Source organism: Copadichromis virginalis, linkage group LG3 (assembly GCF_057382275.1).
Source record: "Copadichromis virginalis isolate Kocher_CV1m ecotype Utaka linkage group LG3, C_Virginalis_male_GT1.1, whole genome shotgun sequence".
NCBI classification, from domain to species: Eukaryota; Metazoa; Chordata; class Actinopteri; order Cichliformes; family Cichlidae; genus Copadichromis; species Copadichromis virginalis.
The window spans coordinates 61,132,375-61,150,878 of record NC_140620.1 but is presented as its reverse complement, the minus strand read 5'-3'; the positions used below and the strand labels follow the sequence as shown (position 1 = coordinate 61,150,878).

The 18,504-nt window shown below is 42.8% G+C and overlaps 1 protein-coding gene across 1 annotated transcript in view; it reads right to left on the bottom strand.

Moving 5' to 3' along the window:
• The window catches only part of LOC146716453 (ribonuclease inhibitor-like), a gene marked incomplete at its 5' end in the record, with an annotated part of 131,099 nt that extends 113,367 nt beyond the window's left edge, over positions 1-17,732 (bottom strand). Inside the window, one exon of the mRNA XM_085441413.1 lies at positions 17,554-17,732. Coding sequence (XP_085297539.1) covers positions 17,554-17,732 — 179 coding nt within the window. The remainder of the gene's footprint in view (positions 1-17,553) is intronic.
• Between the last annotated feature and the right edge of the window lie 772 nt (positions 17,733-18,504).

Here is an 18,504-nt window from a genome sequence, read left to right as displayed (position 1 = left end):
TCAGAGATTTTACATGAGCCAGTCTTTCAAAAATTACATAAATAAATAATTCATTCATTCATCCACAGGAAACACAATGCTCATATCTGAAAGTAAACTCTGATATATATCCCCGACTAGAGTTACTACTAAATAAGGGATCGCCCCAAAATGACTAAATATATAAAGACACTCTCCAGAAGAAGTTAAAGGGATTTTATTTATTGTACAAGCAATATCTTCATAAGAATTACAAATTCTGCAGACATATTACCTTCTTACTGAACCTGAACAACTCACACACAGACGTGTCTGCTGCTTATCTTTGTTCAAACATGATGTTTTATCTTCTCTTCAAAACACATTACTCATCTTTCTGGCATCGTGTTACATGAAAACACCTGCATTCTACCTGTGTCTTTGTACCACAAAGACAATGATTGCAACACTGTGCTTGCAAAATAGAAGAAATAAGACGACCAGCAAATACATAAAAGATGGTAAAAGTGATTCCATCTTTGTGTCTCCTCCCATTGTTTCCCCAGTCTGTCTAGTTCCCATATTCCCAGGACACCGCTGGACAACAAGTGGGTATTCCAAGACTGAGAGACAGCCAGAGTTGGCAAAAGATCAGACATTCTCCACTTAAGTAGAAGTAAAAATACTATTGTTCCAGTGAAAGTTAAAGTACTGATTCAACTTCATTACTCAGCTAAAGCAAAAAAGTACAGGCTCGAAGCGCTTACAGAGAAAAGCAGACAACAGAATACAACAGAATGCTGATGGCGGCAGTAACACACACTTGGAGGAGAGGCTCCAGCCGTCCATTCCAGCCCTATCCCTAACATTAACTCTAACCATAACTTTAACCTTAACCCTATCAGGTCTTGTTTTACAAAGCGATTCATGATTAGAACAAAAAACACATTTACACATACCGATGATTTGTCACATAGCATCGTTACCTGTTGGGATGAGAACGTGTTGTTTCCAGAGCACCACAAATTGGGGTGTCTGTAGCTCAGGTAGAGCAGGAAACCTACTAATCAGAAAGTTGCTGGTTCAATCCCCGCCTGCTCCAGCCTGCATGCCAAATATCCTTGGGCAAGACGCTAACCCCAAGTTGCTCTCCGATGCATCCATCGGGAGGATGAATGCGTATTAATGTTAGATAGAAAGCACTTACAGAGAAAAAGCATAGAAAAAAGTGAGTGCATGAATGAGGCAAGTTGTAGAGAGTAGAAAGGTTTTATACAAGAACCAGTTCATTTACCGTTATATTTTAGTTTCATTTTCAGTTCTGTACTTTTTACATGTAATATTGATTCATTAGATTGACTACATGTATTAGACCTAACTTGCTGACAGCAAATTTAAACAACCGTAATAATTTATTTTCAGCGTCTGAAATATTTATTTAGTTTGTTTTTTGTTTTCTTTTTGGCTCCTGATATTAGTCAACTACTATTTGTCAATGTTGAACTAATAATGAATCTAAGAAAAGCTATTTGTCACGGTTGGCCAGCGTCAACCGTGGGGATGTGAGGAAGGAGGAGCCAGGCACGGAGCTCTGAATGCAAGCAGTGCGTTTATTTACAGTGAATGGAAAATAACAATAAATCCGCAGTGCGTTCCCGACTCCCGTGAAATGTCCTCTTCCCAGTGCTAGTGTTCCTTGTCTCCGCTCCTCAGTGTCTGAGCACCCCGTGCTCGCTGCCCTCTCGTCTCCACGCTTCTCCTGGGGAGATAACAAACAGGCAGCCGTAAGACACATACAATGCGGCAGACTATCCGTACTGACTGGGCCGAGAGACTAACGTGAAGTCACGCAATGATCCAGCGTCAGAGAGAGCGCCACCGCATTCTCAAGTAGCTCCTCTGACAAGGCTTGATCAGCTTCAAGTGTGGCCAACCACCTGGCAGGGCCACACCCACCAGGCCTGAAGGTGCCTGTAAACAGGTGCTCTCAGAAACTCCGGCATCCACACACACACACAGATATACCTGCAAGCAGGGAGAACGAGGGACAGCACACCAAAAACACACATGTCCATAACTGCTGGGTCGTTTAGACTCCTGAGCTGTGCACGAGGGGTCGAACACCCACTGGAAGGCCGGGCACTGGTTTTCAACCGTAATATACCTGATGTGCTCAGGTAACCTGTAGCGCCATGAAACCTCTGTCACACCAGGGCGCATAAAAATGATGCTTTAAGAGACTGATGGGATCGGGCAGCAGGGAAAACATCCACAAAATGCTACTTTCAGTTTGACTCCCTAAGACTACCTAAACTAAGTAGAGTCATTACATGCTTGTTAAAAGCAAACTCTCATATAGTTTTTAATGTGCTTCTTTCATTACAATGACTAGATAAAGAATGTGGCCCTGTCTCTATTTAACACTGGCTACCCCAAAATGTTTCCAAACCTACAACCGTAACTTTCACTGAGAGATTTTTAGATACGGTTATTGAAGCTGTGGGGTTAATTTTTTAAGTAACATGAGAGAGAGGCAGCAGCATACTGTTAGATTATAATATTATTTTATGCCATGTTATACCCCTAACTAAAGATTGTGAATTATTATGTAGTTTTAGTTTGCATTATTCTCCTGAATTAGAAGAAGCTGACAACTATTGCATTAGTTAAACTGATTTGCATTAAAGTAGACTGCTGATTTATTGTGGATGAATGATATTGTTTTATGATGCATAATACTGCTGCAGAAAGTCATCGCCTTATTTGTCTGATTAGAAGAGAACAGAGCATGCTGGAGTTTTCTGCCCCAACTCAGCAGGAGCAGATAAACGGGGAGCCAAGGTCGTAGCTTAGGCGCCGTGTGAGAGAAAAGCATGTGAATGTTTAGGCTTTTATGATAAGGTGGGAGAACCAGAGGCTATAAGAGTTTGATCAATGCTCCACCATTTTGAGATCTGAGGCTGTCTGCATCAGTGTCCATCTCCCACGCGTGTGATCATCATCGTTTGACTCAACCCGACCGGACCAGTGTTGTTATTGTGATTTTTCTCTTGTCTCCATCCCCAGTATTTTGAACCTTAACAGTACCGATTTAAAATCCTACATGTCTTTGTTCTCAGGTTTTCACGTTCACAAACTTTGGTGTCCACGCTATTTGCCTGCCAGGCTGACAATGATTTAGATCACAGAAACATTTTTAAGCTGTTATTCCTGGTTTCACAGTGGAAAACTCCGGGTAACGTCCATTATCTTTGCTCCTGTATAAGACTTTCCTGAATGTTGAGGTTTGGTCTTCCACATGAAATTCAGTACTTTTGTTTCAGTTTCATTAATGATGCATTGATTTTGGACATCGATGTAATATATATGTGATACACGACAGTCTTTGAGTCCGTCCTTCTCATATATAATCCCACTGTTTTTGCACTTCAGATGATTCCAGTAATGACTGATTTAAAAAAGAAAAGTGAAATGTTTCTAATGAACTCACCACGATTCTTATTTCAAACTTCATTAAGAGCTGCTGGATCAACAGGGGTGTCCTGGATTTGTTAGTAATATAATATAGTAATATATTATTATTAGTTTTAATTATTTAGTCAAAAATCAATTCCAGACTGCTCTGAGCAACATGCTGCAGCGAGAGTCCTGACAGGGACTAGAAACAGAACATTTATTGGCTCCCTGTTTTATCCAGAATAAAAGATTCTTTTTTCTTTTGTGTGACCCGTTTGGATCTATAGCCATCAGAATTGTTGTCTTAAGGCCAAGGAAGATGCCAAGAGGATTTATTTTACCAAGTGGATCATCATGGCCTTGCCATATTGGTCCATTTGATTGACCTTTATTATAATTATGAATTTATTTTATTTTCAGTTGCAAACGGGACAGACATGACTGTGGGATAGGACAGGGAGAAAGAATGAAAGAAAGAGAGGGAGAGAACGAAAACCAAAGGGGAGAAGAGACGGTGAGAAGGGGGGGAAGAGAGAAAAAAAAACCAAAACTCCTGGGTCACCTGTATGGAGAAAAAAAAAACAGAAGAGAAAGCAAACAACAAAGAGCAACATAATAAGAAAAAAAAAGCACCATCACAATAAACTAGCTAGCAGTAGATATCAATAGTTACTAAATAATAAACGATATTGTGCAGCACGCAAGATAGACAGCGCACAATGTGCTTTGAGGCAGCAGCCAAGAAAGCTGTAGTCCGCGTCTGTGAATACCCGTGTGTACACCTGTGTGCATACCTGCGTGGATCAGCATGCTTGTATTCCAAAGGTTTCTCCATGTAACGATCTGCTAGGGAGTGTGTGTGTGTGTGTGTGTGTGTGTGGGGGGGGGGGGGGGGGGGGGGGCACAGCCCCGTCCTCCAGGGCATGAAGCAGGTATGAAGGAGATCAAAACTCGAGACATCCAGAGGCCCCCAGAACACAAGACACCAAGGAAGACCCACAGAGGGGCAGCCGCGCCACAGTCCCAGTAAGAGCTGAGGAGAGTCCCAGATGAGGGCTCATTCAGCAGCCGCAGAGCAGAAGCCAAGGGGAGTTGCAGTGACGCGCCCGTGAGCTCCGCCAGCAGCCAGCTGTGCCTGAGTGACCAAGCCCCAGGCCGAGAGGCCGGGGGCACCCCACCTCCGAAGTGCCCCAGGCTCCAGGCCCCGACAAGCGGCCGCCAAGGAGTGAGCCGGTGTGTACCCGGACGCCCACCCCCAGACACAAAGAACCACCAACGCACCGACACCTGAGGGAGTCCGCCACCGGCAGGGGAAGTGGTGGTGGGGGGAGATAGGCCTCCAAACCTTGGAGGGCCTGAGATGTCCCCAGAGAGGTGGCGTCTGATACCCAACCTGACATATAGACACAGACATACAGGCACACACAGACACAAACATCCATTCCCACCCTCATGCTCTCATATGCACTCACTCCACACTCAACCGACGTGGAGACAGACATAAAGAGACGCTGTATACACGATCACACTCCCCAAGCGTACTCTACGAACTGGGTCTAGGTACCCTTGCCCCTGGAGGGGGGAACTGCACCCAGACCCAGGTAGTGTTACCCTTTTCCCTGCGGTGGGGAGAGGCAGACCGCCCCGACTCCGCAGCAGCAGGGAGGCCCCACACCCCAGACCGCAGCCGGACGGCCAACTCCTCCTAGCCCCCCCGCTCCAGCAGGCCGCAGAGGATGGGGGTGAGAGAAGACTCCAAACCTCCCTCCACCCGCTCATTGTAGTGTTGATGCATGTGTGTTCTAAGGTGCAATTAAAACCCAGGAGGGCATGGAGCTACCTGCCAGAGAGCAGCAGGTAAGCGCATAGTCCCTCCTGCTAGCCCTCAATGTCTACGTGTATTTAAAATTGAGAGGTGGGCAACGAGGCCAGGGGTGAGGTGTACACCCTGATGGTAACTTGGACTCCGTGTATCGTGACCACCCCCAAGATCCTATATGTATGTGTAATGAGAGTGTGAGTAATGTGAATGTCTAAGTTGTGGGATAAAATTGTCCATCTCCCACGCGTGTGATCATTAAAATCATCGTTTGACTCAACCCGGCCGGACCAGTGTTGTTATTGTGGTTTTTTTCTCTTGTCTCTTGTCTCCATCCCCATATTTTGAACCATAACAATACACACAGAGCATCAGTGATAGAAAGCTAGGCTAACATAGGGTAGCTACCTGTTCAAGGAGAAACATGTATAGGCCCATCTCAAGTGCCAGTGAACATCTAAATGATTCAGGGAAGACTTTGGAGAAAGTGCTGTGGGGAGATGAAACCAAATTCCAATTATGTGGCTTTAACTGACCTTTTGAAATACGAGTGTGATGCAAAAAATAGCATCCCCGCAGTCAAGCAGAGAGATGGAAACATTATGATGTGGGCTACAGGACGACTTAGTCGGGGTTCCAAGCAGTCAGGAAATGTGACATCGTCAGACTGCAGGCCACGGATTGGCTCGTCAGTCGCGGCACTCAATGAGTCATGAGACGGTGTCTTTCACTAAAATCAAAACTGCAGTTTTTTAAAAACCCTGCAACAAGGCAAATAGCTGCACAACACCGTGGTTTCCAAGTGTGACAAAAAGCCACAGATACATCATTCACACATTCACACACTGGTGATGGCAGCTACATTGTAGCCACAGCTGCCCTGGGGCGCACTGACAGAACATTGCAGAACCTTCAGCACCTCGTATGAAAAATATTTGACTGTGTGCATGCTTTTAGCACTGTTTGGATTTGAGAAAATCTAAAATAAATCGAAATTTGCTTTTAGAAGTTGTTTTATAAAGTTCAGTGGTATATTATGCATACAATAGGACATCTATTTAGATTTACATCTTCCACAGAAAAAACTGCACATTACTGAAACTTAGTATACTGGACTTTGTTGTTGTCCCACACAGGTTCAATTTCGAGTGGTAGATGGCTCAGTGCTCAGTCAACCAAGATTTTATGATAGTGGGCACAATGAGATAGATAAGCTGCTTGTAAACAGTACTTTTATGCTCTCTTTTTCCATTTGGATAAGAAAGAAAGAACCAGGAAACAAAGGCAAACAAATAATCTGTGCCTTTATCCCAGATTCACATTATAGGAACAGCTGCTCAATGACCACTGTAGTCTTTGCTTACAGCACTTTTATCTAGATCTATGCAAAGTGATCCACTACACCTACTTTTACAGTTAAATCATTTTATGAGCACTGATGCCATTTTAATCTGAGTTTCTACTCAAATACAATCAGTAAAGAAAAACACAGTCTGTGACGTTTGTTTTGAAGGAAAAGGTATTCCCTGCAAATGTTTATCTGTGTGAGACTATTCAGAAAACAGTCATTTTGTTTTATAGGTGAGACACTTGGCCTCTTTTTTCCTTGTTCTACGTTTGTCTTTTGTCCGATTACTCTGGAACACAAGATGGAAAACTGATATTCTCATGTTAAAAATATAGAAAAAGGATTTTATCACCCATAAATGTTAACTTCTCATGCCCCTAAGCACAAGCAGGAGCAGAAGTGCCCTCTGCAGTTTGTGTGTGGAAGTGCAAAAGCTTACAGGACCTGGTATTCCCAGGCGGTCTCCCATCCAAGTACTGACCAGGCCCGACCCTGCTTAGGTCACGATATCGGGCAAGCAGAGCTGAAGAGGAGGATGCAGGAGGCCTGTGTGTGTTCAGCAGCCTGCTGCATTGGAGTTTGCCTGGTAACAGATGACTCAAACAGCCCACACACCCGCTGGACGTGACCGCAAACATGCCCCCCTACACCTTTTACATAGCCCGGCTGCTCGAGTTCTTTTGCTGGTTTTTCCCGCGACCCCCCACCTTCTTCAAATCCAACAAAACGTTTATGCTACGTTTGTGCTGTAAAAATTTTTGTTTGTGCTGCTATCATTTTAAAGATATTCAAGAAAATTTCTAGAGGTCCCCAGAGGTCAACCAGCCCCCCCACATTAATTAAATCAAACAAAACTGGTGTCAATCAACTGTGCTACGCTTGTGCTGGTTTGTGCTGCTAAAATTCTCGTTTCTGCTGCTTCTGTTTTAAAGATATTAACGAAAATGTAAAGGTCAAAAGGTCTCTTCAGTATCCTTCCTGATGGCAGCAAACTGAAGACGCTGTTGAAGAGATGAGTGGAGTCACATGTAATGAAGAGGACCTTTCGAATGAGGCAGGCACAGTAGATCTCCTGGGGAGGGAGGCAAGAGAGGACCCTGCAATCCTCTCCACTGCTCTCACTACCCGTTGTCATATTTTTCCTGCAGGACCCAGTGCAGGAGTCATACCACACAGTGATGCAGTTGGTGAGGATACTCTCAATGGTGCTCTTTAGAAGGTGCTCATAGTGGGGGTTGAATCTCTTGTCAGCAGAGTGAAGAGAATTGTTATGTGCATTATTATTCAGCCCCCTTTGGTCTGAGTGCAGTCAGTTGCCCATAGACATTGCCTGATGAGTGCTAATGACTAAATAGAGTGCACCTGTGTGTAATGTAATGTCAGTACAAATACAGCTGCTCTGTGACGGCCTCAGAGGTTGTCTCAGAGAATACTGGGAGCAGCAACACCATGAAGTCCAAAGAAACACTCTGATGGACGTGTGGACAGCAATGCTGCCTTGAACAGTACCGATGTTTCAGGGCTGGGTGACGTTGTTGGGTGGGACATCTATATCCTGACATATCAAGGTTACTTTACTTTTAGGTCAATTTGCTTTACAGAAAAATAATAGCATTTGTCATCAAGATATTTATATGACTGCACTTGCTCAGGTTTGTCCGGATTTCAAACTGTTCTAAAAGTCTTTTGATTCAAATCTGGGGCTGTGTTATTGAAAGAAGCAGAGAAATCGATGAACTGAAGTCCTTTACTCTCTACATGTTTGACAATCAGGTGAAGTAGAATCAAAAGCACGTCCTCCACTCCTCTATTGGGCTTATGTGCAATCTGCATTGAATCAAGCTGAAGTTCAGTGTCTTCCATAATCACATTTCTGATGATTTTTTCAAAGACTGAGGTGAGGGCAGCAGGCCTGAAGTCGTTTAGAACTTTTGGACGACTAGATTTAGGACCAGGAACCACAACAGCTTCTTTCCCAAGAGAGGGCATGAACGATTTATTCAGAATAACCTAAAATATGGGACTGAGTTGTCTGTGACGGTTCTCAGTCATCCAGGTCATTGTAGACTAAGGAGCTTGCAAAGAAAAGCGTCTGGACTTCTTTGAGTTGCTTGAAGACGTTTCACCTCTCATCTGAGAAGCTTCTTCAGTTCTAAGGTCAGTTGGTGGGGAGTCCCAGATTTAAACCCAGTGGGAGTTTCCCCCCAAAGAGGGACAAAGGACCCCCTGATGATCCTCTACCTAATCACATGAGCCAAGGTGTGAAAGCGGGTGGGGGTCCTAATCAGCCAGGGTTTCGGGTGAGCTCATTGTGAAACCTGGCCCCACCCTATCATGTGATTTCCTGAGGTCAGATGGCCCAGGATGTGAGTGGGCGTTAAGGTGTCTGGGGAGGGAACTCAAAACTGGATTATAGATTATTTATATTATATATTGATATTATTTATCTGAATATTTATTTATCATAACTCTGTTTCTACACTCACTTTATATGAGTGCTTGTTGTTTCTTGTGTATTTGCTGCTATGACAACTCAGTTTCCCTCCTGGATTAATAAAGTTTCTCTGATTCTGAAATACAGTGAGCCATTATATTTGTAGTTTCTAACTAACAATATAAAGGCTCAGCAACCGATAGAGCCACAGCACGTCCCACTGGCAGCTGAAGGAGCTTTTATACAAAGGACTTTGTAATTGAAGCTTTATTTATACAGGTCGGCTCATTGAGACTCAATGTCTCATTTACAAGAGAGACCTGTTCCAGACACACATATTAAAATTACAACAATAAGAGAAAAGTTTGTGTAATGTACTCAGTCACATTAAAAACGAGAACAAGTTCCCAGAGATGGTTTCACAAAAACATGTGTACGTCTTTTGAAGTCTGCAAGTGAAATCAACGGAGAGCCTTAAATCCTTCGGTTATGTTTTCCATGAAGACGGAGCAGAAAAGGAGAACGCCTTCTTCCCAAGCTCTGCATGAACTGATGGAACAGTGAATGTAATGATGTCCTGAGACTGCAGGCTGTGACTAAACTGTTTGCCTAACATGTACTCTGATGAATAGGAGGCAGTAACCCAGAAACAGATTGATAGATAAAATGATACTAATGGACCATCCTGTGTAAGACCAATGAGGACCAGTTAACCAGAGAACACAGAGTATAGTGGTGTTCTTCTGTTGTAGAGAAAGATTAAAAATATAAGACACTGGCTCAGCTATGATATTTGCAGCCAAGTGCAAGAAGGAAGGAGAACGATTGTGAGGACGAGTTTCTGGTGTTGGGGCTATTCAAAGCCTTACAAACCTCTTCTACTGTGACAGGTGTGAAGGAAAAGGTATCAGTAAGCAGGAACTACGAGCAGAGTTGTGTGCAAGAGGTTTACCATCAGATACTGTGCTGAACAAAGAGCAAGAAGCAACAAAGTGTTTGTTAAAGCAACATTTCAGTTTTGTCTGACACAGGAGTGGAGTCGATATTTAAGTGAGGAGGAAGCTCTGAGGAGTCACAGCTGGCAGAGACACTTTATAGTTTGCCAAAACCTCCTACGGTCGTTTGGACTGTCAGTCGTTAAAGTAAAAAATAGTTACATCTTGATGATGGAGGCAGTAATCCGATTACACAGCTAATGAAAACGTAGCCAATCAGCATCAGAGCCAGACTTCCTGCCCAGGCCTGGTTTCTCTCATGTAGGAGATCGGCCGGTACTGAACCAAACCAGGCCTGTCCCGACCTTTCACCCTGACCTGGCAAAAAGGGGCGTGTCTGTCCACAAAGTAGACACAACTCTCCTGTAAATGTTCCCAAACTGACATTGTCAGCCTGTTTAATACGACCCCAGTTCAAACTGATGCGAGCTCAGAGCGTGAGATTTTAGTGTTTCTCACAGTGATCACTCAGGTCGTTGGCAAAAACTGCAGATGTGGAAAACTTACGCAGCATATTAGTTAAAAAAGGTCAATAAGAGCAGATTTATCTGGGTGTTTAGGATCAAGGCGTGTGAGGCTTTAAATAATTTGAGTCAGTTTTAAAAACAAGCAGCATGCCTTAAACTCATCAGACACAGAAGAAAGCCAGTCCCAATGAAAATCATCCATCTGAAAGACGTCATTAAAATGCAGCTCAGATAAAAGTTGAACCAGAGACGGTGATGTGCTGGGGGAAGCAGGTGGAGGCTGATAGCAGCCAACAACAGTCTGATTTCCAAACAGATCAATAGTTAAGGCCAAGATTTCAAATGGCTGAGGTGCAGATGGAGAGAACAAGACTTGAGCAGCAAGACAGAGCTTCACATAAACTTCCAGACCTCCGCCTTTTCTGGGACAGTCTGAGAGCTAAATGTTAAATCCATCAGTTGCTACGTTTTTATCCAGTAAAGATTTGGAAAGTCTCAGAAACAACAACGATACCAGCACCGCTTGAACAGGCCCAGATTCCAATCATATCCATGTTAGGAAGCACACGACGTGATGCACGTGTAACCCAGACAGTTTTTAACATCTGCTGGTGTTTCACATTCAGCCAGAGGCCCAGGGTTAGGTTGGATACCAGACAATAATAAAAGCATCGTTATTAGACTCTAGAGCTCGTTTATAGCTGACACCACATGTAGAGTTTAAGTTCACACAGAGACGATGACATTTTTCTACAACCAGCAAACAATAAACAAGAAATGTAACAAGAGTTTCAGAAGAAGCTGTTTTACAGAGAAATGATTCCCTGAAGACAAAATTATTATTATCATCTTTATTTCTCCAGGTGAAAATTTAATTGAGATTAAAAATGTTGTTTTCAAGAGAGACCTGGCATCATGGCAGCAAGAGTCAGAAATACATCATAATTCAAACAAATACAAAATAGGAAAAACATCCTACATAAACTTCATAAAGTTTCATTAACAGACTTTGAACAATGGACTTCAAACTTCCCCCCAAAACAACAGAAACACATTTGAAGACAATGAATGACATTTATCCCTCTAAAGAAGGACTTAGACTACGATTTAATATGAATGAGAACATGTTCATAAATGGATGCAACCAAAGATTTCATCAATCCCTGATTTAGAGACAACAGAACATTTGGTTTGATTTCACAAGATAAGAATGACGACTGAGTTGGAAGATTGTTTTACGTTTAGTCAAATCTTTCATACATAAAGTCGGATTACAAAATCATCCCCTAAGTTTGTTGTTTTATTCAAGGAATTGAAATTATAGAGAAAATCTGTGAAATGACTTAAAGAAAACAAACCACAAAAACTCTATGATACTCTAAACCCCCTGGTTTAGGTCGGCAAAACTTTACTAGATCCGCCCCTGCACAGTTACCAGCTGTCAGCTTGACAAGATGACATGATCAACATGACAAGAACTAAACATAACCACGCAGACATGACACATGAACCAGGGAGACTTAGTACAGGGGGAGATGACATAAACAACTAAGGAACAAAACTAAACTGCAATCTAGAAATTAACTAGGTGAACTAAGCTAGGTGCAAATGAATACAAAAGATACATGAAACTCAAATACTGGGTCGCTTGACCCAGGACCATGACACCGATACTCTAAACCTCCTGGTTTAGGTCAGACACCTTTCTGATGATGAGTGCATCTAACATTTCCTCAGAAGTCAATGTGCCATATGATTGCATTAGCAATAAATTACACACTATATAGAACCACTTCATAGGATTATATTTGTGCGCAGATGTTTGCAGCTATCAGCGAATATTTATCAGCTACTTTGAAACAAAGAAAGACTTTTTATCCATAACAGCAAATGAACTGTACAACAGAAAATACAAATGCTATTTATGGTCTCCTCACAACAATGATAAGAAAAATAAACTGGGCCAATATGTCATGTTTCTTAATACAGAGACACACATGTTAATGTGATCTCTGGTCTCCCACTCAGAGACACAGGTCTCCGAGTGTCCAGCATTCAGACCTGAGGACTCTCTTCATGTGAGAGAAAATCTGCTCACACAGATATGTAGAGCCGAATACTGTCAATAAGGCCTCTGCAATGTTCTGAAGACAGTTAAACCTGTCAGGTAGTGATGTCCAGCAGGTGAAAATGCAGCTCCATGAACTCCAGAGTCTTGTTGGTATAACTGTCAGCTACTTAGAAAAGGATCCTGGTGTTATTTGTCTCTCAGAAACAGCTCATAACTTCCCTTCAACTCATTCATGTCACCTAAAAGGTAAACCTGTTTCTCCATCACAGCTCTGATGATCCAGTAAGGACATCTCCTGGTTTCATCTTCATGTTTACCTCTCACCACATATCCAAACCAATATCATGACCAGCAGCTTTACAGCTGTGGCTCCAGCAAACATCAGCTGATACTAGAAATTAATATTAAATAAATTCTAACAACAGCTGATCAAGCTTAAACGTGCTGCTGTTGTTTAGCGCGACATCCGCTGGTTTCCTCTTTCTGGCGCAAAGTGGATGATAAAAAAACAAGAGAGAAAAGCCGATCAGCTGATCATTGATCAGTTTCATGATTGAAGTAGCAACAGTAGAGGGAGGGGAGAGAATGACAGTGTAAAGACACAGAATAAATCCAGCTTTGTGTCTTTTCCATTCTAGCTGAAGTCCGGGACAAATTGCGTAATATTTTCTCTGAATACGAGACGATTCTGTTTTTTACAGGACGGTTGGAAACTCTACTAAAATAAAGTTCACTATCAGTAACATCATAGCACCACCCAGCTGTATAGAAACTCCGTCATGCTAGCTAGTACGCAGTAAGAGTTATTGTCACTAACTGTAAAAAGTCAGCACAAGGAAAATAAACTCCACCTAGTGTTACATCCTGTTTGTTTGCTTCCATCTGTATACATGTCCAGATTCACTGTTATGTTTCTATTCTTACATTGCTGTGTGATCACTGTTCCCTCTGCTGACTGATGTGACCTTTTGTATCTCACACTGATACTTGTCATATTTGTATCTGCGCCTAAAAGATAAAAAGTTTTCCATGCTAAAACACAGCTCCACCTCCTGCAGTTCTCCCTCTGAACCACTAGATGTCACTGTTATCTAAATGAAGACGTGCAGCACAGCAACCACAGCAGCGCTCAGATCACACGTGTCCTGTTATTATGTATAAAAGCATGAAACAGGTGAGACAGGTGGGATCAATATTAATGTTGTGGAAATATATGAAAAAGCAACAGAAGAGTGAAAACATTTCGTGTTTCTAGAAAGATCTTTCAGCTCACAGCTGCTCACAGACTGTATTTACAAGTGACAAACTGCAACTCTACAGTACATCTACAGTATATATCAAATATATTCTGTATTCAAATCTATTGAGTGATGTTTGAAAGTCTTTCCAGGTGAGTTTGATCCAGGAGGGTCTGAAGCCAGAGTCAGACAGAGACTGTGCAGAGACTGTAGAAGGACAGAGCAGCAGCAGAGCAGTCCAGATACACTGATGATCCTCTGTCAGATCCAGAGGGACACACAGGGATGATGCTGGACTCTACATTGTGTCTGACAGTGGAGCTGTTCTCAGAGCAGTTCACTCTGCAGCACTGACAGTCATCTGCACTTCTTCTCATTCCTCTGTCAGTCAGTGCTGGATGAAGCTCTCCTCTCCACCTCCCAGTAACATGGCCCAGTCAGAGCGTCTCTACACACAAGCTGCTGCTGCTTCAACCTCTCTGGATCATCAGGACACAGCTCCTCCTCTCTCAGCACACACACCGTCCTGTTTACCATCATCACCACCACCTGCAGAGAGAAGAAGGAAGAGCAGAGGAGATAAACGCGTGTTTCCAGAGACTCTTCATCAGCTGTCAGTCAGTGATGCAGCACATCCAGTATAAAGAGCAGCAGGGACTTCAGTGCTGGGACTGTACTAGGACTCATTGTTGCTTCACTTTTTCTAATCTTTGGATTTTTATTGAAGTTGATAAAAATGTTTTTCCCTCCTAGTTTGAGTTTGGACTTTCATTCATTAGAAGAACCTTGGTGTGTCCACTCTGAGCTCTGTAGGAACCCCAACAACAAGCCCAACAATCCAGATGGACGGTTCCAGCTGTTAACTGGAGGAATTCCATCCAAACATCTGCTCTCACTAAATTCTTCCTCACCTACAGACTGTGTTCTTCACTGCTTTAAACTTGGAAATGAATGCAGTCATTGGTCTGCGTGCTGCTTTGTTCAGAGAGCTGATTGGCTGTTGACAGTGTTTGATCAGAGCGTGTCAGCCGTTACCATGGTGACCATAAAGGTCAGAAACAGGAAGTGTTTGTGTCCAATCCTGAAGCCTGTCACCATTCTCCTCTCACAGCTTCACTGAGAAGCTGCAGCTTTACAGGAAACACTGGATCTTTGTTTCATACTGACTGTGTTTAGTACAATACTGCTGACAGCACCACCCACTCACTCCATCACTCTACTGACCTCAGAGTCTCCAGTCTGTAGTCTGGACTCTGCTGAAGATCAGACAGCTGCTTCACATCTGGATCCTTCAGGTTGTTTCCCCACAGGTCCAGCTCTCTCAGATGGGAGGGGTTGGACTTCAGTGCTGCTGCCAGATAATCACAGCTGATCTCTGACAAACCACAGCTCATCAATCTGTATAAAGAATGAAAGATGTAAGTTTATTAGACAAAGTGTGAGCTTGAAATCATTCAGTGTTTCATCATCTGTTCAGAGCTGAAGAAGGTTCAGAATGTAGAAGTTTAGAAAATGGAAACTCCAAACAGCTGAAGCCAACAGGAAGCAGCTTCAAACAGGAAACTGTGCAGAGTTTCAGACTATATGTCCTGATGCAGCCAGTTGGATTTTGGAGATTTGAATCTCTGTTCTGTGACTAAGTCCTTGAATCATTTCTTCCAGTTGGTCCAACAAGACAGACTAAGTGTTGGACATGTGTTGTGGCTCCATTAGGGGAGCTTCTAAATGTGATGTGATGGCCCCTCTGGGTCTGTCAGGTCACAGCACTGAAGAGAGCTCAAACTGGGCACACAGTTGTTCCAGTCTGGACCAAAGACTCTATACTGGGACTGAGGGACTGCTTTGACTGCAACCACTGGGACTTTTTAAAGGCTCATGTTCTCACTGAGATCATCGATTTCTACTTACATTTCTTTCTGGGAAAAATGGGGATTACTTTGGAAACAGGAAGTATTTTCCCAATAAGCAGCCCTGGATTAGTAAATCACTCCAACATGTTCTCAGGCAGAAGAAGCTGTCTTGTTATGAGGGAGAGAAGAAAAAGATTGAGGCACAGAAACTTGTTGAAAGAGAGATAAAGCAGCTAAAATCAGGTGTAAAAGTAAAGCAGAGGATGAGCTGAATAAAGGACACTCAAGGCTGGCTTGGAAAGGAATGAAGTCCATGGTGGGGATGCAGAACAAGGAGCAAAGATGAATGTGATGCTGAATCAGCAGAAGACTTGGACTCATTTGATTCCAGCTTTGATATCATTGATTTCAATGAAGAGCTTTGTGATTGTAGCAAAGGGCTGGTAGCTCTGAGAGTCCCACTGATGAGGTGTTTGTGTGGAAATCTCTTAGTGGGACCAAAGAGAGAAAAAGCCCTGGTCCTGATGCTGTGGGAGGGAAATGATTGAAGTGTGCTGTGAGGAACTGACTGGGAGATTTTCACACATTTTCCAGTCCTCCTTGGAACAACAGGAAGTTCCCAGCATATGGAAACAAAGGTTAAGTGTCCTATGGCACTCAGTGATGATGGTGCTGTGGCCCCACCACCTCCACCTCTTTGTAAAGGAACTAACTGTAATCTGAAGCTTCAAATGGGACTAAGACTTCCTCCACTAGGTGGCAGTGTCTGATGAGAAAGTGTTAGTGGAGCTGGCCTGGAGTCAAAAACAGGAAGATGCAGGATTTGGGCTGAAATGGGGAAAAGTGGTTCGCACTAGTGCCTTAAAGCAAGAAGGTTGTAGGTTGAAGCTTGTTGGCCTTTCTGTGGAGGTTGGATGTTCTCCCACAGTCCAATGAAATGCTGCTTAGGTTCATTGGTGCTTCTAAATTGGCTGTAGGTGTGGATGTGAGAGAGTGCTTCTCTGTCTCTCTCTGTTGGCCCTGTGATGGACTGCTCACCTGTGCAGGTGGACCACGCCTCTTGCCCTATGACAGCTAGGGCACAGGCTGCAGCCCTGTGAGCCTAAGCTGAATAAACAGTTAGCAAAAATGATCCATAGATGGCCTGAAATCCCCCAGTTAGCAGTTTGGTAGATAGCTATGACATGCTAATCCCATCCAGCAGCTGTATTCTACCTGTAAGCTGATCCCTGCTGAGCCAAAGCACTTTTTCATATACAAATTACAACCTTTAATAGAAACCTATTGGTCAGCATCTTATTAGCCTGCTGTTAGCTTCATTCCACAGAAAACTGAGAGAAACTAACAGAGTTGATAAAGAATAAAGAGAAATGTGCTGATTTAAAGCCTTTGAAGTGCTTCAGATGATCTCTGTCCACTTCTGTCCACTCATTCATTCATGTAAGCTTTCTAATGCAGCTTTGATCTTCACAGTCTGCTTCATGAAACTCATTCTAACCCTGAATGTCAGAGTGTTCCTCCTTCTCTTTCCCATCATTCATGCTGGCAGTGGAGGAGATTTGGATGTTGGACTGTGTTTTGGATGATGTGTGTATGTTTGTGTTGGACTGCTGTCTGTAAAGCAAACGCACATTTTGCTTTGGATTTCAGTGTCAGACAGACTTTAAGGTGGAATGAAGAGTTGGAGAGTTTCACAGTGAATTATCCAGTGGAGGATTTTTCTTCTTCTTTGAAGGTTTGAAATGTGAACATTGTTCTGCTGCAGTCAATGGACTAAACCAGAGAAGAAGAAAACAGACTTTACCATGAAGATCCTCAGTGTGGATCAGTATAATATCAGCCTGATGTCTGCAGTTTAGTGTCAGCACAACTTTCACATCATATTCATCTCAGCACAACTAAAACATGCTGACTGACCTCAGAGTTTCAAGTTTACATCCTGGACTCTCCAGGAAACCACACAGATGCTTCACTCCTGAATCCTGCAGCTTGTTGTTGGAGCTCAGGTCCAGCTCTCTCAGATGGGAGGGGTTGGACTTCAGTGCTGCTGCCAGATAATCACAGCTGATCTCTGACAAACCACAGCCCCTCAATCTGTATAAAGAATGAAAGATGTAAGTTTATTAGACAAAGTGTGAGCTTGAAATCATTCAGTGTTTCATCATCTGTTCAGAGCTGAAGAAGGTTCAGAATGTAGAAGTTTAGAAAATGGAAACTCCAAACAGCTGACAGAGTTCATACGCCTTTGTCAGGGTCAAATTCAAGCAAGACCATGTGAAAATTAAAACACATCATCCTAGGTGAACTTAAACACCTTTGTTCCCCTTTTGTTAAGACATAGAAAAGTACACCACACAAAAATACTGCAAAAGGAAACGGTCGCCTTATATACATAGTGTATAAACTCAAAATGCACATTTCACTTCAAATTAAGATTAAGGCTTTGAACAGATCACATAGTTCAGTTCAACATATAAGACTTTAAGAATGCACAAGCATCTACTTAAAATCTATTTAATTTATCATCCATGATATTATTTTGTACAATTCCAATGTATTTTGTTCATCTCCCTTAAATAAACAGGCAGTCTTAAAGTATGAAATATTCATATACAAACACATATAAATGTGTGTACTGTCTCAGTGGCTGATAGTACCCCACAGGCCTCAGTGTGAGCTTGAAGACATTTATAATGTTTAAGTAGTTTAATGTGCAGGTGCTGACGATAAACACATTTTGAATGAAAGCCGGGGAACTTTGGTAGCACAGAAACAAGTGGCTATTCTTTGTGACTATATGGATCACTCACAATACCATTATTTCACACAAAGGCACCAAATTAATACTCAAAAAAGCTGCAGCAATAC